Source organism: Adiantum capillus-veneris, chromosome 27 (genome assembly GCF_014529385.1).
Source record: "Adiantum capillus-veneris isolate H3 chromosome 27, ASM1452938v2, whole genome shotgun sequence".
NCBI lineage: Eukaryota > Viridiplantae > Streptophyta > Polypodiopsida > Polypodiales > Pteridaceae > Adiantum > Adiantum capillus-veneris.
Window position 1 is genome coordinate 60,272,973 of NC_140957.1, and position 24,541 is coordinate 60,297,513.

General features: G+C 43.2%; 1 protein-coding gene across 8 annotated transcripts in view; it reads right to left on the bottom strand.

The window, feature by feature from the left end:
- The window catches only part of LOC147422065 (ATP-dependent caseinolytic (Clp) protease/crotonase family protein), a 63,942-nt gene that overhangs the window by 7,398 nt on the left and 32,003 nt on the right, over window positions 1–24,541 (bottom strand). For 2 of the 8 annotated variants that reach the window (XM_086503623.1, XM_086503626.1), the window contains exons 6-10: window positions 14,379–14,508; window positions 14,111–14,289; window positions 13,474–13,601; window positions 13,287–13,388; window positions 3,613–3,861 (exon numbers count right to left, since the gene is read on the bottom strand). In XM_086503623.1, the coding sequence (XP_086359749.1) occupies window positions 3,763–3,861; window positions 13,287–13,388; window positions 13,474–13,601; window positions 14,111–14,289; window positions 14,379–14,508 (638 nt within the window). In that variant the 3' untranslated portion in view covers window positions 3,613–3,762. Of the gene's footprint in view, window positions 1–1,343; window positions 1,624–3,612; window positions 3,862–13,286; window positions 13,397–13,473; window positions 13,602–14,110; window positions 14,290–14,378; window positions 14,509–24,541 lie in introns of those variants that run through there. The other 6 variants (XM_086503620.1, XM_086503624.1, XM_086503621.1 and 3 more) reach the window with 6 other exon arrangements.

Below are 24,541 nucleotides of genomic sequence, written 5' to 3' on the forward strand. Positions count from 1 at the left end.
AGGATCTTGACCCAATCATTAAATGCAAAATAGAAGATTTATTTTCTAATGATAAAGAAGAGTAGATGTGAAGCTTCCAAATTGCTAATACACCAAAGGACGAGAGCTGACAACATAAATAGGTTCAAAACCCAATTCAAGCCCTTGGGAGAGGGTTAAGGCTTGAATCAAAAAGGTGACGGATTAGTTGTAGAGACGTAGCTAGTTACAATAAGTGATCTTTTTGTTCTTTGCTTTTCTATCCAAAAAAGGCCTAGTTCTAGAGGAAGGGGCTTTATGTTGAATATTTCTCTAAACATTGTAAGATATTTTTCATACAAGAATTAAATAGATTACACATGGATGAGTGAATTTGCATTAACCTGCAAACTCAAACCAACAAAGCAAAAAGACTATATCACCCGTGAGCAGATTCCAATCTATAGTCAAAGAAAAACCACCCGACGCCTGTCAACCTAACAAAGAACTATAAGCAGTGGATCAATCAAGGCCTATAGACCATAAATACTCTTAGACGAGTGTCTTGGTCCCCATTTACTTAGAAGGACCTTCTATTTAAGACATGTGTTGATGTATTAAAATTTATACATGTACACAAAAGAACATAACATTCAAAAGATAGCTAGCTTTAGATAATTTGACGATGTTTAAAAGAAAAATTGACTCAATATTAGATTCATTATTGTATAATACAATAAGAATACATGATTTTGATAATTCTATATAAAAATAATGAAGTTGTGAAGCTCATTTATGTAAAAAAGCAATCGAAATCTTCAAAGTCGGACAACCACCAAGCCAAAACACATTTAAGTAAAGATAACATTACCATCTACATCCATATAAATAAGATAACAAATTCATTAGTCTTAAATGCGTATTACTGGTAGCAACGAACCTGTCAATTGCTATACTTTTCCTACTTAAAATTATTCTAACTTAAACTACCATCCAAAAAAGTTTAGAATATATAATATTGTAAATCATCAAAAGGCCGTCACATCTTCTGATGCAAGTGGCTATACTCGTTTGTATGATAAAGTAAATTTCGTTTACAAATTGTGAACAACTCTCAAGTATGTTTCAAGTTTTGCTCAATCCAAATTAACCCATATTCTCCAAGAAGTTTCTATAAGATACATGCAAAAAACCTCCATTATTATGTTTTTAAAGCGATTTGAGAAGCTATATTATGTACTTTCGAGCCATAAACTAAGCCTACCCTCTTACCAAGCCCAAATAGTGAAAGTATACAATGAATTAGTTAGAACAAGGTGTCAAAAATTTCATTCCTTTAATTTAGAAATCGAATTTCATGTAACGCATGTTTTTTTTAATTAATGACCTATTAATTGAAGGATAAAAAGTAACATAACAAGTAAGCAAGCAAGCTCTCATCTTTTTGTCATCAAGTCCCAAGTCTTAGTAAGCTCTTATAAGAGGGAGGGCCAAGATTCCCATCTCCAAGCCATGCCGAACCATTATGCTGGAAAAATACCATAGGTAAACCATATCTCAACCAATGCTAGAGCAGGAGTCCAAATCACGAACCGAGAACATCCGAGACCCATTAGTTTACACCTGGTGTTCCCAACCAAGATCCAAAAATATTTCCTACAGTCACTACCCTTCAGTTTATTAAGCATTATTTACATAGCCTCAAAGCATAAGATTAAAACCAATCATACAATCACGTCATAACTGTAATTTCAACATGTCCTTTTCAACATTAGTCAACGTAAAAAAAGTTAAATTTCAGCAATTTTGAACATAATGAGCACCAACACTTATCTATGGGGGTAGTTTCAAGTTCTATCAAGCTCAGAATATGCTAGTAAGCATTATGTTACATTTATTGTAAACCAAAACGACCGAGTAGCAATTACCCTAGGTTTTTTAATCAGGTTTGAAAGCGAAAAAAATTTAGAGAAACAGTCCATGGCTATGATGATCAAGCCCTTATTGGAAAATACTAGTTATAAGACATGTGACAATCAGACAAGGGTTCACATAACAAGTTTAACACCCAAAAAACCATTTATGCATAGCCGAAGGTCATAGTAATTATCTACACTCGAAAAAATCTGTTAATAAATAACCTAAGAATCAGTTTTTTCCATGATTTCCATGTTGCACAAAGCTCAACGACCCTCTCTTAGTAATCAATAATGCAAGGCTAAGTGAGAAAAGTAAGAATCCCTCATCATTTATATATGCAGCACTTGGTAAGAGGACTCCAGAAGGGCAACATCTTCTAGAGATCTCAAAATCCGCACAATATCCTAGCAAGTCAGCTACCAAATCTGCACTCCGACTGAGTATGCAAGAGCTAGACTTTGGCAGGATGCATAGAGTATTTCCTTTGCGTCAGTAGGGGAAATAATCAATATGCAGGGAGGGCTCATAACACTTTGAGGAGATATGGACAATGTGTGCATCGCACTTGAGTACAAAGAGTTATGTAGGCATCGAACTCAGACGGGTTCGACACAAATGCAATGCAGGGGGGAAGGAAAATAGTACTAGCAATAAATCAGTTTTAGTAGCCCGTTATAAATGCGGAAAGTGGTATAGAGAGTTCCCACCAGATGGGCACAAAGTAAATTAAAATATCTACCAAGGTTAGTTCCCACACAAAAAGTGGGTAGCATAACACCCTCTAGACTATAGCAATCTGTAAAAACCAAGGTTGGTTCCCACACAAAAAGCAAGTAGTACAAAAGCTAGACCTAATGCTTAGTAAGCTAGGTAAGAGGGGAGAGAGAAGGGAGCAGGAGGGGAAACCATTATGCTAAGGGGGGCGAAAACCTGAGAATTCTTTAGTATAATCCAATGGAGGAATTTTTAAGGAAAATCAATGACCAAAGTGTGTGTGTGTGTATGTGTGTGTGTGTGTGTGTGTGTGTGTGTGTGTGTGTGTGAGAGAGAGAGAGAGAGAGAGAGAGAAGCTACAAGGTGACTTGTCTATGAAAATTTTTAACTTAAAATAGAATGCAATTTAGAGCCTAAAATTAGTATTATCACTATTTTGACTTTCAATGAAAATTTTTCACTCCTTCAGTGTGCCACGATAGTTAGCCGCGGAATAACTGCTGGTAGTAGCTACTACCTTGAAGAACTAAAATTCCACCCTTTGGGCTATACGCCTCTAACTAGTGTCGGTTGCCACCACTAGATAGCTAATAGCTAAAGAAATATATATGAAAGAGCAGCTGAGGATGTGGATGAGGGTAAGGCACCAAGACCCCACACCAAAACTCTGAAGGGTAAAGAAAGAAAGAAAGAAAGCTTTATTAACGTCTTCTAGTCCGGCCTATGAGACAAAACCATGTACATGTGTGTATCCTCTGGGTATCCAAAAAAGGATAAAAGTGCTGAAAAAGAACTGAACTAAAGTGATACAAGACTAGAGGTGAGGTGGTACAGTGCTGCAGTAATCAGATAAGAGGTGGGACCGTGGGGTAATACATGTGCCAGTATACTGAGGGGATGGAGCTCTATCTCTAGTAGATGTGAAACTATATGCTCAGGGGGTACAGCTACATCTAGACTAGAATAACTTAACAAAATTTCTTACACACTGAAGAAAACGATCTACTTGCAAATTGGCTATTGAAAACAGTAAAAACGTGCTAATTTTTGCATTATTTATTATAAATATTATTTCTTTATTTGGTCTATATGCGGACAATTCTTCAGATACATCAATTTCTTCAGTGTACATATCTCTAGTGATTGGCTGCATATCTCTAATTTGAGATATCATACCTGTAGCCCTTCAGAACCTATCAAGGGCTTGAAGCACTCATCAATCTCAGAAGGGTCGATAGCCTCCAAGCTGGCGGGCCTCCACTTTGGACACTGCATTAAGAAGAACCATAAGCATCAACTGAAACAAGCCCTCCGCTCCCCTTTCTTTATTCACATCATATGCAAGCCCCTTTGATCTCCATGAACTCTCTCTCTCTCTCTCTCTCTCTCTCTCTCTCTCTCTCTCTCTCTCTCTCTCTCTCTCTCTCTCTCTCTCTCTCTCCACAGGAGGCTGGTGGTCTGCTTTGGTGAGAGCTCTGCAAGGTCTCTCCTCCCCCCCCCCCGCGCTGCTGCCCCCCGCGCTCCCGCTTCCTCTCGCCCCCCGCTGCTGCCCCTGCGCTCCCGCTTCCACTCGCCCCGCACCCACAGGTGAATCTCTCCCGCCTCGCACCCGCACCCACTGTGCTCCTGCTCCCTCTCTCTCTCTATCTCCCTCCCCTACCCCGCGCCCCCCCCCCCCCCCCCCCCTCCCTTCCTCTCTCTATCGCGCTGCCTCTCTCTCTCTCTCTCTCTCTCTCTCTCTCTCTCTCTCTCTCTCTCTCTCTATCTATCGCTCCTTTTAATTTCTTAACCTACTAACTTGTTAACTCTACATTTTTTTTTTAACTCTAACGTTTTTAACGTTTCTAACTTTTAACTCTATCGTGCTTCTCTCTCTCTCTCTCTCTCTCTCTCTCTCTCTCTCTCTCTCTCTCTCTCTCTCTCTCATCCGTACTCTATCGCTGCCCCTCCCTTGCCATACCTCCTCGCGTTCCCCCACTCGCCCAGCTACCACGCTCGCTGCTAATGTGGATGCACACGTGCACTTAGTGGCTCTTTTTCGGACGGCGCTCAAGCATGGTAAAGCTGAATGATAAAGCCGACCCCCTAGAGGATGCCATTCAAAAGTGCGAAGAGGAAATGAGGGAGATCATTACCAAGATGAACCGCAATCTCTTGGGCACAATAAACATGCTCGAAGGACGCGTGCTGATCCAAGAGAGCAAGATAAATACGTTGGAAGACCGAGTGACGACTCAGGATGAAGAGATTGCGTCACTCAAGAAAGATCTCGCCGAAGCACGATCAAGAAACACACTGGAAGAGGACGAATTGCAACCCTCAGTAATCGAAGAAATCAACACGATCAAAGAGCAAGTACGGGCCATCAAAGAGGGAGAAGAGCAACACAAAGAAATGACGACTTCTTGGGTGGATGTTCTTACCAAAACTCAACAGAAGGCGGATGAAGCCGAGAAATGGATCAAGGTGGCCAAGAAAGGAAAAGGCAAGGAGATAACGCCCACGTCCACACCCACTATCATTAATCAGACACTAGAGGAGGAGGAAAGAAGACGGGTGCGCGCTTTACATGTGAGAATTTGCCGTCTTAAAGACAAAGGCAATGTGGACGAAGAGGTAAAAGAACTCATAGCCTTGATGGGGATTCATGAGCCGACGCACACAAGAGCATGGAGAGTGGGCAACATAAAGAAAAATGGAAGCAGTGGGGAAACCTCAAGAGAAAGAGCACTCATCCTCCGTTTTCCCTCCATGGAAGCGAAGAAGTCCTTCTTGAAGAAAAGACCAACTCTTAAAGAGACGGGCATCTTTCTCGGGGATGATCTCACCCTCTCGCAGATCGCTCATATGCAGGAAGTAATGCCGGAGATTAGAGCGGCAAGGGGAAAAGGCAAGATTGCCTTTTACCGAGATGGAAGAGTGGTCATACTAGAGCGACACGCCACATGACGGTGCGAGACTTATGGGACCACACTCAAAGTGGCTGCCTGGAATTGTAATGGATCTATGCGTCTTGATGTGGGTGCTTTTGAGGATAGCTTTACTGGAAGAGACATCATCTTTTACTCTGAGACACACCAGGCCCCGGGGCAATCCATGCCTCACATCAATGGATACAGGTGGGAGACAGCTTACAGACAGGAGACACGCTCAGAGCACAGAGGACGGGGCTCGGGGGGAGTGGTAGTTTAGAGAGGATCTGCAGCCATTGATACATATAGCCCGCATGGATGAGCAAGCTAGGTACATGTGGGTGAGATTGAAAGCAGAGACGGGCAGATATCTCTACCTTGCTATTTGCTACTTTCCCCCGAGTACATCAGTTTATGCATCACCCAGAGGACAGCCCCTTTCTCTATTTTGGATGATGACATATGGGAGTTCTCTAGAGATAGTGACATTATCATTCTAGGGGACTTCAATGCTAGGACTGCCCATCACTAGACAGTGTTTTATGATACTTCAAAGGAGATGCTAAGAGAGCTAGATGTTGTAGAGACAGGCCTGTCCAGACTATCACACGATGTGGAATATACTGAGTACGGGCGACATCTGATAGACATGGGCACCGCACATGGATTGGCCATCTTGAATGGCCTACAGAGATTTCCTGCTGCGGGAGGTTTCACATGCTTCTCACACAGACATGGAGCCAGCACAGTGGACTATGTCATGGCACAGCCGAATCTCATCTCTAGTATCCAAGATCTCACAGTTGGGCCCAGACCGGTCGGGGTGGCAATGGATCATGCTCCGATGTCGATGACCATCTCCTTCCAGTTCAATGTAGCACACAGGCCACGGGTAGCAGCCCCTACTCGCTACACCTTCACACGGGAGACGGATTCTGTATACATAGACGGGATCTACAGCCACCTATGCTCGGCACTGTGTCAAAAGCTTTGCGGAAATCCACAAAGCTACAATACATCCTCTTGCCATGGTGTCTACCCTCCTCAATAATAGCTCTGAGTGTCAGAATTTGGTCGAGTGGAGAAACCTCTTCTAAATCCTGCTTGCCCTAGTGCTCATATACCTACTCTCTCTGCCCATCTACTCAGCTCCTGCTCAAGAACGGATGCATACTGCCTAGCCAACGTGTGACCAAACATGATGGTGCGATAATTTCCGGAAATCATGGGATCTCCTGACTTGAAAATAGGCACAATCGTAGACATACTCCAAGTCTCAAGAAAGCCTTCGTACATGGCTCGATTAAACATCATAGCAAGAAGTTCTGCAAGCATATCTCTAGCATGGATGAAGTGCTCTGCTACCAGACCATCATGATCATATGCTCTCCTTGTCTTCATCCTGTCAATGGCTTTCTTTACACTCTCCGTAGTAAAGAAAGTACATGTCTCAGGGCATGTCTCTAGTCAGTCCGGCAAAGGTGGTTGCCCTGATGCTGTGTAGAGATGTGGCATATTCTCCCCATGTCTCTGTGGAGGTGATCGCTGGTGGTGGTGAATGCTCGTGGAATAGCCTCCATGCTTCGCCTGAGTCTTCACTCATAAATAGCTGATACAGATCCCGCTCTAGTTGAGATAGATAAGCCCTTTTCTTTCGTCGCACTAGTGGCGAAAGATAATCCATGACTTTCTATGTGTGGTAATACCCATGAGCACTTCCCTCTGTAATTTGATCTTCGTCTCTCTGCACTCCTCATCATACCAATTGTTCTGGGGCATGCTCCCAGATCGTTTCCATGTAGGCTGGCTGTGGGGGTATGCCTCTAATGCTGAATCATGGAGCGTCTCTGTCAATATTTGAGTGAGTTCATCTAGTGGTCGTCCCGGCTCCTGAGTGCATAGCTGCCTGTATATCTCATCCATATACAAAGAATCCGTCTCCCTCGTGAAGGTATACCGAGTGTGCGTGGGACCAGTCACAAGACGGGCACCACGTGCCAATAGAAAAGAATAGACTGAACAACTTTAAGCACTTCAAATAACAACTAAACTGAAAGAGAGAGAGACCACACACAACACGGAGTGGCGGAATTCCACCACAGAGAGTATTGGCCCCAAACCTTGGCGCCCCTTTCGTTATTTCTTTATATTGCATCAACACAGTACAAGCGGGAACTCCAGACTCTGCACCTTCTCCAGGAAGCATGCCAGAGAATCAGCCCTTAGCACATATTTAAAGGCCCTTGGCCTATGAAAAGCAGTTTACATGAAAAGCCTTCAAACTCAAAAGCTTCTGGTCCAAAAGCAATGCCAAAAAGCTGCCAGCATAATTCACGGAAACCCGTAAAGCTGCCACTTCAGCAGTCAATGCAAAGCGCGGAATTCCGTACAACCTGCCACGTCATCAAATTCTACGCAATTTCCTTGTGTGTGTGTGTGTGTGTGTGTGTGTGTGTGTGTGTGTGTGTGTGTGTGTGTGTGTGTGTGTGTGTGTGTGTGTGTGTGTCCTGCTTTATTTCCTTTATGTCACTTGGGACTCCATCGGACGGGGTCCCCATAAGTTGGTAGGACTTCTTCTTCTGTTACTTGTTCTTCTTAGGGTTTAGGCCCCTCGGCCGGCATCTATAAGTTGGCTTAATTGTTCAGGGCTTTGACACGTCAGCAATTTGTGACATCTCCCCTTCTTGAAAGAGAGTAATCGTCCGCGATTACAGCATATCTGCAAAACAACTCCATTCCTTCTCTCTCCTTGTAATGGTGGGCGCTCTTCTAGCCTTCTCACCAATACCCCTCTAATAAAAGCAAGGTGAACTAGCTTACCTTGTTGAGTTCTAACCAAAGAGGTAAATCCCGCATTGCTAGAATTAACTTTTAAGTCACTCAGAGTTGTTCTTGCTGCTCACAAAAGAATTTGAGTGAGGCTTGGCCAATATTGGCCTCATTTTCCCAGGTCAAAGACTGAGGTAAGGAAACACTACATTAATCATAAGACGATATGAAAGTCGTGCACTATTGTGAAATGTGAAGGCCGTCACCATAATCAACTGAACAAGGAAAACCACAAAGCTCAATTTTATCCCACCAACTATTCAAGTCAGCTGTAACTTCATCCTATCACCGTGGATACATGTCCCAACTCTCAGGAATAACATGACCTGACTCTGTGTTATCATACAGCTGAACTATAAGATATGCTTGGAGGTAGCAAATCATGGTCCATTAGGGAAACTTGAGCAGCATCTCACATCCCAGCTCATCACCCAACCCAAATCTGGCCACTTTCTATATCTCCAAGCAGGGGGATTCTTACGTTGATGGCTGCCTATTAATCACCTCCAAAAGAGCCAACTCCCACTGCATCACAGCAAACCCTGACACAAGGGGGGCACACACCCATACTGCAGCGCATGAAAGGAGACAAGTGTACCCGAGATGAGTCAGTACAAATGCATGAACTAAAAGCTTTGCCAAAAGCATACTTTGATGGTAGCTTGGCTAAGAACACTTTACTTTCAATATCAAAACCAATAATCTCCAATCCTTCTCCTAATCTCAGCAATATCAATATATGCAAAGCTGCCGAGCCCAAGCAATGTGTGTACCAGAAGACTCAGCCTAAAGAAAGTTACAGACTAAAATGCCTCAGCTAGGAAAGAACTACTGAATGTTGGGGTATAGGCGTATGTGCCTTGCCCGGCCGCCCAAAGTCTGGGCGCCCACTGACTTGTATACCTTATACATAGCATAAGTGTATAGGGGGCTGCTCACTCTTTGAGTCTCCCCACCCACATCGTGTCTGTCCCCTTCTCTCTCTCTCACTCTCCGTCTGTGGTGCTCCCCGATCCCCTTCAATTGGTATCAGAGCTATGGTGACCGCGGAGAGCACGACGGCTTTGAGAGCTTCGAGACGATAGCTCGCTCGCTCTCGACGGTGGAGTTCGATCGCGGAGTTTCACGGAGAGCGATTTTAGCTTGAGGAGCATTGTCTTTGGAGCTTAGGAGCTTGGTGTGGTCAAGCTTGGTCGAGGAGGCGGTTGCGGATTCCTTGGTGAGAGGAGCTTTTGAGCTCAGTGGAGCTCGTTAGAGAAGTGCTCGGTGGAGGAGAGCTTGACATTCGAGTGCTTGGATGCTGTTGTGGCAGAGCTCTTGTGTTGGAGCTTGCATTGAGAGGACATTGCATCACGCAGAGTGGAGCAGGAGCAGGTTCAAGACTGTGTGCAACTCGTTTTTGCCATTTTCGGGCTCTAAAACGCAGTTTTTTGCGTAGCTCCGTCATACAGAGTCAGATCTACATGATCCAGGAGTCTAGGTCAGGGTTTTGGCACGCTCCGGACGCGATGGTGATGTCTATTTGCTGAAATTATGCTTTGAATTACAGCAGGTACAGCAGCAGTTTATTTGTGCACTTTCGGGTCCCAAAAACACTGTTTTTGGTATATCTCACACACACGGAGTATTTTCTGCAGCAACCAGCAAATTCATAGGTGTACACAGGTTTTTGGATATGCATTTGTCCAGAGAGCCACTCATGCGAGAGTGAGCTATGTTGCCATGGTCTTGGCAGTTTATGTATGCCATATATGGATTTGTGTATTTGTTTATGGCTGAGATTATTTGAGATTTGGCTCAATTTATAGAAGAAACTCTGTTGGATTTTATCCAGGTTCTCGCCATAGCTTCTACGTATCCGTAGGTTGCTCTTTGACAGTTTAGTGGTTGAGTTTACTCCCACTTTGACAAGTGATTTTCAGTCATCATTTGGTTGGAGTTTGGAGTCACTTGTGTATGCCCTTGTGTGCCGTATTTCGTATTGCGCATAGCGACAGATCTTGCAAGGTTTTGCGAAATGTTGCTATAGTTATATGGCAGACATTTGCTCATCGATTGAAAGGTATTTTGGCAACAATCATCACTCACATGTATGTCATTTGAGGTGCCGTTGAGTGGTACTCCGGCAAGAGCGGGTATGCTCATATGTATGACTTTGTGAGGTGATTCCGGTCGAGTTTATTCCCGGATTGGCCATTGTGGCATATATTATTGTCTCTTTGAGGTTTACTGTTGAGATTTTGCTCCAGTTACAAAGGAGACTCTGCCAAAATTTTGTCAGATATTTATGCGCGATTGAGTCATATTGACTTGTGATTTTGTGCAAGGTTTTGCACGGTTATTGGTGCAACTTTGCATCAGGTTTTGAGCCATATTTGCAGAATTTTGTTGATGTGATTCGAGCCAGTTTAGGGCTGATTTGGTTGACATTTGCTACTCATTGTTGGTTGCTCTTTTGCGAGCATTATGGCTGATTTTTCATTTGACTTCCAGCGTTATGGTCTGACACAGTTTGATGGTGCAGATTTTGTTGCTTGGAAGGAGCATATGCTTGTTGCATTGGCGGATTTGGGGCAAGATAAACCCTTGCGTGGTTTATCGGCGAAGCCCAAGTCTATGCGTGATGATGATTGGCAGGATCTTGATGAGTTAGCAATGTCTACGATTCGTTTGCATCTGGTTGAGTCTGTTGACTGGCAGGTCTCGAGGGAGACTACAACTCATGCTTTATGGCAAAGTTTACATGCTATGTACGCGACATCCATGTCTACAGGGGAGTCTAGTCCCACTTCTATGTCCATGGGAGAGATTGGTCCCACACGCAAGTCTCGACGGCATAGAGACTTGACATGTTGGCATTGTGGACATAGAGGGCACATTAGGCGTCGATGTTTCAGGCGTTTGAGACAACGGAGGCGACAGATGCGTGATGCAGATTTGGGCATGACAGATGCTAGTGAGATCAGTGCGGTGGTTACTGAGTATGATTGTGACGGCGATGTCACATTTACATCTAGCTTGTCTTCAGACGATCTTATGTCTACGGATTGCATATCGGATTGCACATTGTCTTCACATTGGTTACTAGATTCAGATGCTACATTCCATGTCACGTCGCATCGTGAGTGGTTTAGCACGTTTTCTAGTGGGAGACTTGGTTGTGTGCACATGGCTGATGGTGCTGTGTATGACATTGAGGGTACAGGAGACGTATGTTTGTCCTTGCCCAGTGGTATGAGACTTACCCTGCGTCATGTGCGTTATGTGCCAGATCTGAGACGGGATTTGATCTCAGTCAGACAGTTACGGGATAGTGGATGTCAGATTTCGCTTCGAGATCGAGATTTTGTGATGCATTTGGGTTCGCTAGTGGTTGCGAGAGGTGCCAGGAGTGGTACAGGTTACCCATTGCATGTGGATCACGGGAGAGACGGTGTTGTCTCTGTGATCATGCAGCCAGGTAGAGAGCGAGAGAGCAGGCGAGTCTCTTTTGCTTGTGGGTTGCAGGATGCTTTGCATGGAGTGCAGAGTAGTGAGCTCGTTGTGCACACAGTTGGGGCACGACTTGAGCAGTCACATAGAGAGGTGATAGAGTCAGACATGCATGCTTTGCTAGTGATTGAGCAAAGCAGAGAGTCAGTTGTGCGAGATACTTCTATGCAGGATAGACAGGTAGAGCGGTCTTGCTCTAGTGAGTCACGACAGGAGGACGTTGTGCAAGAGTCTATGCATACGGAGTTAGAGCATGAGAGCTCTAGTGAGTCACAACAGATTGAGTGGTCATGTTTGCAGTGGATGATTGCAAAGGAGACTGAGACGTCAACGATTATGCAATCATTCCTTTCTATGCTCGACAGTGAGCATGGGGATATAGTTGTGCAGGATATGTCTTCCAGCAGACACTTAGAGCAGCTAGTTTGCTCTGAGGTTGCACGACAGGTTGATGCGTCTTTTGTGGACAGTCAGGAGATGCATGTGGTTGACACGCCTTGTCAGTCACAGATGCCTATTGCCAGGGATATATATGTTGATACATGCTCCGTAGAGCTAGCAGGGCCCGCTAGCATTGCATCGGCATTCGGTGGTCTCATGTATGAGATGTTGATCTTGAGACCGGATATCGCAGCTGCAGTGGGAGCATTTGCAGTTGGGGTTGTCAGTCGTTTGTTGACTGATGATGGCATAGTGCACGAGGGAGATATGCAGGTATTGCGTACATACTTGCAGTACGTGTGCGGTACGTCTGGTGGTGTATGGACTTACACGAGAGCAGGACAGCCGGATGCACACGATCACAGCCAGCCAGTGGGCATCGGTTGAGAGCGGTTTTCTCTCACCTTTTGTAGTCTTTAGACTAGGTTCCCTTGCTTAAAGGCACAATCGCCTTTAAGTGGGAGGTTGTTGGGGTATAGGCGTCTGTGCCTTGCCCGGCCGCCCAGAGTCTGGGCGCCCACTGACTTGTATACCTTATACATAGCATAAGCGTATAGGGGGCTGCTCACTCTTTGAGTCTCCCCACCCACATCGTGTCTGTCTCCTTCTCTCTCTCTCACTCTCCGTCTGTGGTGCTCCCCGATCCCCTTCACTGAATACAACATCCAATAGGACAATGCATCATCCAATAGGACGTTGTATACCAGGCCATGTCCCTGACTGAGCACGACCACTCTACTTGCCAGCGGAAAACTGAAGGGAAACAAAAACAAGAGCTAACTGCTGGGGAGGCAACGAATCACCTGAAAACCAAGTCATCAGCAAGTTTTGCCACATAGCAGCCATGCAGTACCGACTTGTGTACTATCCATCATCATTTTTCTTATGAATGCTTCACCACCTCATTCTCCAAACTTTTCCCTTACCATGGCTCACTTATTCATTGACCTTTTTATTTGCATACCAGAAAAATCAAAAGTACAATTGATGAAAAACTGCAAGTTTGCAATTCACCCAGACCTGATCTTTGTCAATAACCACAGCACGTACACCCTCAATAAAATCATCCCTAAGGCAAGTTCGCAAAGCCAAGCCATACTCTGTCTTCATTACCTTTTCAATCTGCTTAGCTAGACATGAAAGAAGAATGCATTAGCAAGACAGCACAACACGTATCTATCTATCAATTTCTGACATGAAAACTTGCCTCATGCAACTCGCTTTCCAGATTGAGTGCTGCAGCAGCAACAGAACTGAAATGCTGTTGTGTCACGGAAAGAGTAAAGGGAGCGCCTTTTGCGATTCCCAACAGGGCATTTTTGGCCCACTCAGCCACTTGAAGAAAGAAAACAAAAGAGACATTTGAGTTCGTGTTGACGCAAGTGGAGAATTTTCCAAAGCATTAAATGTACACAAAAAACGTTTAGCAGCTGATGAAAATGCACACACATTGAAGGTCTCCAAAAAGAAAGCAAAAAGATCCTAGGAGGTGAGCTCAACTGCTGATATGACTACTTTGGACATTTGTGTCTTGAATCAGGCAAAATTAAACATAGACACTACTAAATCTCATTTTACCAATGTGTTTAAGCTAACAGAGAATTGTTGTTGTATTGTTGATGGCATACACCATGACTAAAACTTTGGATAATTAAAGACTTCAGAATTTCTTCGTCAACATCTGCAGGTCTGCAGATAAAATACTGGCATACTTACCAACCACTACAGAAGGTATTTTCCAGTTCATTCTGTGTCAATTGTTTTCCATACAGATAATTGGAATATTTACTTAGCACTGCACAGGGCAGATCAGCTTGAAATGGCAACAGCTCAAAATTTCTCACCTTCAGGGTCACTAGAGGCCTCCTTTTCTTTCAAATCTGCTATGGATTCTGAAACAGACTTCCCACCCCCAAAGGAGGAAACAATCGATGGAAGCAGTCTCTCCAAGTACGCTGTGGACATTAAACCTGGGGAGAACTCTGAAAGCACAGATTGCAGAGATCCATGTGCATCACTTGCACTTCACACCAAATATGACAAATGGCAGTTAGTCAGATGCACTAGAGGTTTGCTTTCACAGCAGAAAACACTTTGGAGGTAAGTTCTTACAAGTCCATGCAAAGTAGAGCCTCTTTCAATAAATCCAGTTTTTCTGAAGGCACATAGTGTGTTCCAATTCCTGAATATAGCGCATCTGCAGGATTGTTGATTCTAGTGCCAGTTAACGCCAGGTAAGCACCTGCAGCACTATAAACCACAGTTCAGAGGGAGAACATTAAATGTAAAAATCCATTAACCTGAGTTATCAGGCATTTGAACAACACCAATCTAGCCTTTTACTATCCAAATTAGCAAGAGTCATAAGCAGCCAAGATTCAAATTAGCATGGATCATAAGAATTTCTATATTTCATCATAATACAGTGTCGTTCCAAGATCCAGTGTGGGTGTGATATGTGACAGTAATGTGCGGAAGCTCAAAGGGGCCATCAAGGAGATTTTGAGAGACCATTCGTGCAAGGTCTGAATGGCCTTCTGACTGAAGGCTCGTTACAAACAAGAGACAGAAAAGAAACTCCACTCTGCAATAAGAGCTTACAATGTTATTAACAAGGACCCAAACGGGGCCTGTGCCAAACTCAGTATCCAAAACCAAACTGTAGATCTGTTGAATGTCTAAACTTATGGAATCTTAGCCTTAACCAGCTAAAAACTCCACATACTATAAGACTTCTTAGGGAAAAGAGAGGGCTGGGCCAGCCTCCAGGATTGAACCTGTCATTATGCAGGAAGAGGGGACACACAACTCCAAATTACGTTAAAAAAGAAGAGAGAATGCAACAAGAAGAAAAGTCCTCTCTCTCAGAAAGGTAAACAAAAAGACCTCTCACATGACAAATTCAAAGCAAGAGCTCAGAACCAGAAAATTAAAGAGCTTCATATCCTACAAGCAAACACCGCAGTTATTAGATTGGGTGAAAGATTTTTGTACTGAAAAGTAAATTTTTCTTGTTCCAAAGCAGTCTAGAAGCTTGTTGTCTGTGGATCAAATCACTACGACAATATGATGTTTCAATGCATGCTTTTGTGAATTTGTATAGAGTGACTGCATTCAAGTTATTGACAAAGAATAAACTCTCTCCTATGGTATGGGACTGGAGCATCAACTCTTTTGCTTCCACACAAAGGATGACAACATAGTGAGCAGTCTACCTCTCTTATCTCAAGTAACACGTGTGACTCATGAGGCTTGAAAAAAGGAAAGCAACATTGAGAGCTCTTTCCAAGTGAAGCTGAATTTCAAGCCAGAGAAATTCTAGGACTCATTCACATCCATCTGTGCAGGCCTATTGCTCCAAGCTCTCCGAGAGAAAAAATTTTATTCCCATTTGGATAATTATTAAAGAATGACATATTTTCCTTTTGATAGCCAAGTTAAATAGATTTACCAGGTTTGAGGCATGGTACACATTCACATCCACACCAGCTGTGTGCCATATAGAACTGCCCCAAAGCCAAGGTGAGTCTAGCAAAGCCTAGGGATGATGTCCAACAAAACTGGGAGCCTGTTCATAGTACTCTAGATGCACTAAGTTCAAATCATTCATCAGACAAAATGCTGCAAACATTTCATCTTTCTCTACATGTCTCTAACAATACACACATGAAAGAGCACATGCCTTCAGTTCAATTAAGGAAATTTCCAATTCAGTGCACACAGTTCATAAAGTCATTCGGCAAAATACTGTCAGCCCATCAATACCTCAAAATCTCACAGAGAAATTAGTGACTTTATTCAATCTAGGAAATCTGTGACAAAGGAGTGGAGTGGCTTCCCTCTTGTGCAGTCCGCACCGCACCAAATTCAACCTGCTAATTCATCGATAACTGACATAGGCACTGTTAAGCACCCAAAAGCTTCACGATACAGGTCTCTCTTAAGAGAATTTGCAAGGTTCTCCCTCCATCCACTTTGCATCAAGGGCCAAAAAGTACCCTTGGGCTTACCTTTCTCTTCTTTTCTCGTGCCTTGTGACCTGTTGGTAGCCCTGCTGGCCTCCTTGTCTTTGGCACCTCAATCTAGATCTGTGGATTCTCTGATCTACCAGTTTTCCCTTTCCTTTCTTTCCTTGTGCCCTCGGACCTGTGGGTAGCCTCGCTAGCCTCCCCTGTCCTCTGGCAAGTCGGTCTCAATCGTCGGAACCTTGAGACGCACTACCATCTGATCCCTGTTTTTCTTTGGAATCCTCTGTTGAGCTTGCATCTGGTTCCCTTAGTTCGTCGGAACCCTCGGATGTGCTACCATCTAATTCTCTTATTGCTCCGGAATCATGTGATGAGTTGTCCATCCGGTTCCCCTGATTCATTCTCTTCACTGGAAGACTCTTGCCCTATTGAGGTGGATATTGTCTTGTCCGTAGGATAAGTCGATCAGCCGACATGCATCCCAAATCCTTGCTTAGCATGTCCCATAAGTTTTTGAATAGAGTCAGACTTCTGTTCTAGACAATACCTGACTCTGCTTGTCTCTCAGCTTTCTTCCCGACCTAAGAGGAGAATCGATGGCCTCACGCCATCTCGAGTGAATCTCATCCATCGGTAATTCTTCAAGTGATTCACAAATTTCGGGTCTCTGGAGTACTCGATCAATCTTTTCACACACATGTCAACCTGCAGTTGACGTTTGTACTCCGCTGTGGCAAACTTCCCCGCCCAAAATTTACCCAATTCTTCATTCTTTACTTCAATTCTCGCGCCGGATTTCAACTTTTCTTCTCCTTCCCGCTAAGAGGTATTATCTCCGTCGGATTCTCCATGAGAACCCATGTGTGGTCTTAGGTTCTTTACGGCTTATGCCCCTCAAGACAGACTGATGAAGACGGGAGCGCGCTCGATGTGTGATGGACTACGGGTGGGAGTGGCTCATAAGTCCAAGGCAAGGACACAGATTCTCTGACAAAGTCTTGACTGTTCTGTCAGATTCTCCTCGAGAATCTTTGTCGAGGAGAATCTTTGTGTGCTGCATAAGGGATCCGATCCTCCGTAAAAGAAAGATCTAATACCACTCTTCCAAGCTTGGATGCTCAAAGCGAGAAATCAATAGCAATACACGAACAGAAAACGCAAAATCGTTGAGCTTTACGAGAGAGAGAGTCGACATGGCACGGCAAAGTTCCACACCCACATGCATTGGCCCCAAAGACTGGCCCCTTTCGGTATATCTTTATTATTGCTCACAGCAAAGTACAACTCCCGAGGGTCCTCTGCTCTCAAACTCTACTTCCAGATGCTCTACCGAGTGAGGCCCTAGGGGCACTAAAGCACAGCCCCAAAAGCAATTTCCTTAAAAGCACTAAACCCCAAAAGCATCTGTTTCCAAAAGCTGCGCCCAAAAACAGCCTAAAACTACCAACGCAATTTGCGAAAATCCGAACAACTTGCCACGTCATGATTGCAGTGCAAATTCCGGAATTCAGTACAATTTTGCCACGTCAGCAGTCCATACAATATGCCACGTCAATGCATTTTAGGGGAATCCTTCTCATAGTTCAAGCTTTGGGATTTTTAAGGTTAGGCCCTCCGTCGATGGAGAAGTTCTTCTAGGTTCAATATTTCAGTTTCTCTTGTCCATTCGATCATTTCTCTTCTAGTTGGGCATGCCACATCATCACTTTGTGACACTTCCCTTGGCCTTTGGGTTGATTTGAAGGCCATTTTCAAGAGGGAGTTTCTATCTCAGTAGAGAGAGCCTTCAGTTTTGCATGAAAGGTACTAAACTCTTGCTTGCAAGGACTTTCTTTCGAATGCAAATTTCCAACAACTAGACCAGATTGCATCATAATTTGGAGTGTATCTTAGGTAGGGTACAGCTTCATACTTTTGTAAAGTATGAACTGGTGTCCACCTTCAAACTTCCGCATCTTCTCTTCATAAGAGACTTTCATAAAGGAAGTGACCTTGAGAAGAATCTCCCAAAACTTGTCGACGTAGTTGTTTTCGACGTAGTAAAAAACAGCCTTTATGCTCTTTTTGGGAGAGCAATTCCCATTCTTTCTTTACATCTGTGTCGAGATCAAGGGTAAGGAACTGAGCATAGAAGTGCTTTTTGAACTCCTCCCTGTCTTTGGCCTTCCAAAATTGTAGTAAGCCACCAATTTCAAGTTGTATCCTTAAGATACATGCTAACATTGCGCAATTTGGAAGTTGCCTTTTGCGAAGGCCACTTTGAACTGACGGATAAAAGCTAGAGCCTTATTGACAACACTCCTTTCCTTGTAGCATTCGAGCTTTGTCTTCTTCTCGTTCTTTTGGTGTCGTGACCGGAATCTTTGGAATCTTTATGAACGGAAATTCGGTGTCGACTATTCCTTCAATCCGGGTCTTGTTCTTTTGCTTCCCTTGGTTGCTCTACAACCTCTTCCGGATCTAGCTGCAACTCTTTGTCAGGGACTATGTTGTCCAAGTTCTTCATAAAGGAGTAATTAAGAGAGTAACTAGGAGAGGAAGAAAGATCTTCTTCATGCTAACAGGAGGTTATCCCTCTGGGACTGTGTTGGAGCCCCAGTCTCTGGTATATCGTAAGTCGGCTCTGGGGGATTCTAAGGTGGCTCCTCAACCATCTTTGCTTTTCCTTTTTCAAGGGTGTTAAGCACTTTGTTGCACTTCTGGCTCAGCGAGAGCGGCCTGTAGATATGTCATCTGCTTCATGAGGTGCTCAAGCTCTTCTGATTGTACTGCCATGACGGGTATGTTTTTGCCAAGAATCGTCTCTTCCTAGGAAAGGAATAGAGAAGACCTTGCTCTGATACCACTGTCACAGAAACGGAAGCGTGCACTCAGATACTTTAGAGTTAATTTTAGCTATTCCACGTAGGATTCCACACAGAATAATGATTAGAAAACAATGCAAAAAAAGAACATAGCACTAGGGACTAGAAGGTAGGCTGCCCCCCCCCCCCCCCCCCCCCCCCCGGCTGCCCCCTTGAGGAGATTTTCTATTAGTTTTGAACAGTAGCAAGCACATAAATTGGAAAAGCTCACACTATTCTCTGTCTCGGAGGTTATTCTGATGCATAAGAATGCATGTATTCATGCGCCTATTGACTGAATTTTGTCATACTTGTAGCCAAGAACGGCTATTTCTGCTTCGTTTTGCAGTTTCCTTGACGGGAGCAATCTCTACGGCTGTCTCTTCACTTATGGGGCACCCGAGCAGGTGCACCTTGGCTGAAATGTACGACTCAAATTCGACAGAGTGCTAAAAATCTAGCCGACAGCCAATACTACGCTTGTCTGAGTGCAGCTATGCCCTACGGGAACGCACAAGCCTTCTATGGATGTCTGTAACCTTCGTTGCAAGTTACGTAGGTTCTACACGGCCCTCAAAGGAGCTCTGAGCAAGAAATTGTTGGTGGGGGAGAGAAAGGGCTAAACTAAGTGGAGAGAGCGAGAGGGCTGAATTGGGAGTTGAGAGAGAAAGCTCTGTGTGTGTGTGTGTGTGTGTGTGTGTGTGTGTGTGTGTGTGAATCTAATGTTGAGAGCTTGCAAATGGTAGCGCTACCTGCTTTTGTACATAGCATGTGAAAAAGTTGTGAGAAGGTGCTACAAGAGGGAGATGAGAGCTTCGCCAATTCCCAAAACTGGTCTCTTTCTTTTTGTCATGCTAGTTGGTGATTTTTTAATGTTATTAAATTTGACCACGTTCAGATCAGCCCAACCACTCATTTTTATAGGTTTTAAACCTTACACTTAAAAACGAGCGTTTGAACTCCAGTTTCTGACCAATCTGAACCATTATTATCTTGGCCGATTTCATGCCTCTCCCAACTCAGTCTGTCTGGTCCCGCTGAGACGTATTTACAATGTGTTCGACCGGCCACTTTCTTGGGTTGCCACAGTGAACATATTAAATTATGATTTTGTTGAGCTGACTGGGGACACCATCTTATTCGTGTGCTTGTTCTAATCTATTTTGCATTGTGTCCGGCTACTATTCTATTTATCATACTCTCCAGACACGGATAAATTTCTAGATGACACATTGCACCAAAGAATTTACCCGTTCATTTAAATTAATTAATTGGTATCAATATATTCATAAATCTATTCTGTGTGCACAAAGAATCATTTTCATTAATCTGTAGCTGTATCTAAAAATATTACATAGCTGTCGTGAGAAATTCAATAATTTGTGCATTGTTGTCGACGATTTTGTGGATTTGTCAATTGATCATCAGTGGTAAATTCCAATCTTCCCTTCATAAGTTTGTAGGCATCTGCAGCATGGCCCATGAGTTCTTGGATTGTCAAGACTTGCTTCAACAAGCATTACTCCTATAATGGTGATGGCAGTCCTATGGTATACCGCTCAGACCAGTCCTCCAAGGTTATCAGCTTGAAGAAAGACATCGGGAGCTAGATGTCTAAAAACTTCTCATTGTAGTCTTCCATAGTCTCTGTGCCTAGAATTTTCAAGTTACCCCATTCTACCAGAAGTTGCACTTCAGACAAGGATGTCATGTTACTCCACCCAAAAAATATTCTTAAAAGCTTGCCAAGTCCTTGGAGCGTGAGGCTTGGTAGCTATAAAACTCCACCGCTGCATGGCGTTGTCTTTGAGAAAAGCGACGGCTCGAGATATTTTTTATTCTTCTATATAGTTGGGTGAATTGAAAAGCCTTCTTCCGATCTCACACTCTTGAAAAAGTAAAAAAAATTTATCGTAGATCCACCATCCTTGAAGTCCTTGGGCTAATGTGGTGCAAGTCCAAGTGGTGGTGGATAATAAGGGTAGGCATACAGGCTCCAATCGTTATACCGAGGTGGCAGTGGGGGAGGTTTTGGCAAAACGGCGGTGGTAAAGGAGGTTGCACCGGGTAGAAGTCGGATGGTTGCACCATGTTTGTGAAAACTCCCCCAATTGGAATAGAAAACTGCGTAGGTTGTCGAGAGAAGACCCTTGCACTTTCTGGTGCCGAAGGAGGAAAAGTCTGAGGTAACATAGGTGGCAACATGTATTTCAAAAACCATTGGAAGCTCTACAAAATCAGGATGTTCTACATAGGATGCTTTGAGAGTATGTCACAAAGTTCATCAAGGAGGAACTGCACATACTCTGTAGAATCAAGAAAGCCATCTTGTCCAGAAGGGATCAGTGTGCTCTCAAAAGAGCAGACGCGTAAAGCTATAATACCACTGTTACGGGATGGCACCACGTGACAACTGAAAAGAACAGACAGGAACATACTTTAGCAATTCAAACACAATTGAACATAGCGAGAGAGAGAGAGAGAGAGTTTTCCATGCGGTGGACACGGAGTGGCGGAGTTCCACTCCCAGATGCACTAGCGCCAAACTCTTGGCGCCCCTTCTCGTATTTCTTTTGTATTTCTTCACAAAGGTACAACTATTGAGGCTTTTCTCTGCTTCTTCCAGACTCTGAATGCCAAAAAGAGCCCCCAAGTTACATATTCAAAGGCCCTAGCCTCGAAAAGCAACTCTAATTGAAAAGCTTTGCTCCTAAAAGATCCTTATTCAAAAGCTACTCTGGGCTGTTCCGCAAATTGCGGGTGTCCGTACAGTGCCACGCTAGCACCTTCCGCAATTCACAGGTTGGTCCATAGAGCATCCACGACAACAGTTTTTAGATCTTTGGGGTCCTAATCCGATCGTCCATAAGTTGGAGACCTTTTAGTGGCCCTAACCCCTTAGGGGTGCCACGTCATCTTCAAATTTGAGGAGAAACACCTAAAGAAGAGAAGGGTAGAGAGAGTCAATTCATCAATCTCTCCAATAGGTATTTTGGACCCTTCAAGATTAAACAAATGATTAATGATGTAGTAGTTCGACTTCAATTGCCTCCTCATTGGAAAATTCACGACGCTTTTCATTTGAGTTTATTGAAACCCTACCATAGAGAAGAGCCATCCTCTCCTTTCATGAAAGATCCACCTCAACTTCATGAAGAATCTATTGAAGTCCTACAACCAAAACAGATTGTCTTTCACAGAAAATAGAGGACCCAAAGGCATGATCGTTTGAAAATTCTTGGTAAAATTTACGAATTATTCAATTCGTGATGCTAAATGGATGTATGCTAATGATTTGATAAACTATCCAAAAATACTAAACCCCTATCTAAAAGCCTTTCAATTGAGGACAACTCAAATTTAGAGGTATGTCATCAACTTTGTGTACGAAACCCATCTATCAAAGCAATTATATATGTTGTTTTTCTGATTGAAAGATTACATAATTGGACACATGTTCTTGTGTCTACAGAACCATGATTGATTAGACCTACTGTAGATAAGTATGGATGGCCATTGACATGCTTGTAAAGCATGAAGGACTATATCCTCTTAATTTATTAAAGAGAGATATAGATGGATACAAGTGTATGAAACGGATGGAATCTACCTTACGTGCACATAGTAAAATATGCATGATGGCATGCATTGATAGCTATTTTGGAAATGCTTCGAGTATTACGTATTCATGCGTAAAAACGTCCAATGAATGCACGAATGCTGCTTGTTGATCAAGCAACTTATATTTTGCTAACAAGAAACTTATATTTTGCAAAAAGATAAGTATTCATTACGCTAAAACGCTATTTTTGAGCACTAACTCAACATTCTTAGTGCAGCTTGCTTCTCACATTTCCATTCAAAATTTGTAGAAATGAACACCGAATTTGAGATGAGAATGGTCAAAAACCCGAGGGTCAAAAAAATAATATTGATGATAAATAAATTATTTAAAAAATTCAAGTAAGGTGATGATGCACAACAGATCTCCTCGCCCTGAACAGCTCAGCAAGAACCTTGATTTTCAATAAAACTCAAGTTACAATACCTTCTTACTATTTCCAAAGAGGAAAGCTACATGGAGGCCATCTCTTTCCCTATATGGACTGGGACACAACACAGCCTTTCATTTTCAGCAATGGCGAGCTTACCTCTATATAAAGAAGCTCTCCTCTCTCATTCTAGCTTTTTGGCAAAGAGAGATAGCGTGCCTACCTGCTCTCTCATGCTTCCATGAAGGATTGAAGAATGTAGAAGCTCTCTACACACGCACAATGACGAAGAGCTTTCAAATTGATCGTGAGAAGGCAAGTGATTGAAGACTAATTGCTGAAATTTCAGCACGAAAGGACTCCACTCCCGCACGTACAAAGCGTCAGAGAAGACGATGGGTTTTGCGCCCATTGGAAGGCCTTTGGGGTAGCACACAAACGAGTGAGTTATTCCAACACTTGCACGTGTGTGGGTGAGACCACACGTGCAAGCGAGCGGTAACCAAAATTTATTGTTTGCTCTTGTTTGTTGGTGATTCCATGCTGAACTTTTCAACCTATACTATTGTAATTATGGAGGAATAAACATATTCCTACGAAGGGGCCGGCTATTCCAGTCTATACTCTCACCACGATTCTATACGTATGCCTAGAACCCCTTCTCCTTTTCAGCCATGCGATGGACAAAAAAGTTTTTGGTAGAGCATAGTCTTGACTAGGCGTTTACCAGTTTTCATACCTTAGATAGAACAATTGAAAATTTCATGAGACGTGCCATGCACATACCCACTTTGCAAGTCATCATAGCACGTGCACTAGTTCTAACTCCCTAGTTATTATGCTCCATGAATTTGATATAGATCTTCAATATTCTCTCAATACATTCACATGCTTACTTTCAAATGCGTGGTTTTGATGTCATCCATTCTTTTTTTTTCAAATGTTGGCTCCAAGCGATCCGTGATAATTAAAAAAATCAGGAGGCTTGCCCAATGACAATGAGTGGCCAACATGGAGAGAAGATGATGGGAAAAAAAGTATTGGCGATGGTGTTGTTTAGTGGATAAATCAATTGTTACTAGCACAAACTGCAAAGAACTATTCTCCTTGCATTAGGGATCACATGTGTTTTCTATTTTCCATTGAAGCACTTCTTGAACTAAAAGTGAATGTGCAACATGGCAAGATGATTATGAAAAAAAGTATTGTTACAACCTTTTCTAAGTTAAAAAAATTTAGCTACATGAGATGTGGTTTAGAGAGCAAGACTAAAAGTAGTACAAAGTAATCAAGAAATTATCCACATTAAGAAAATATCCTTGTGGAGCCTCAAGGTACACTACTCAACTAAAATTGTGGTGCTCCCCAAGGTACTCTTAACATTTTGGTTAAAAAAGTGGAGCAGCAAGAGTACACTACTCATGCATTTGCTAAATCATGTGCTACTTGTGCACAATTATAGAATAAAAATT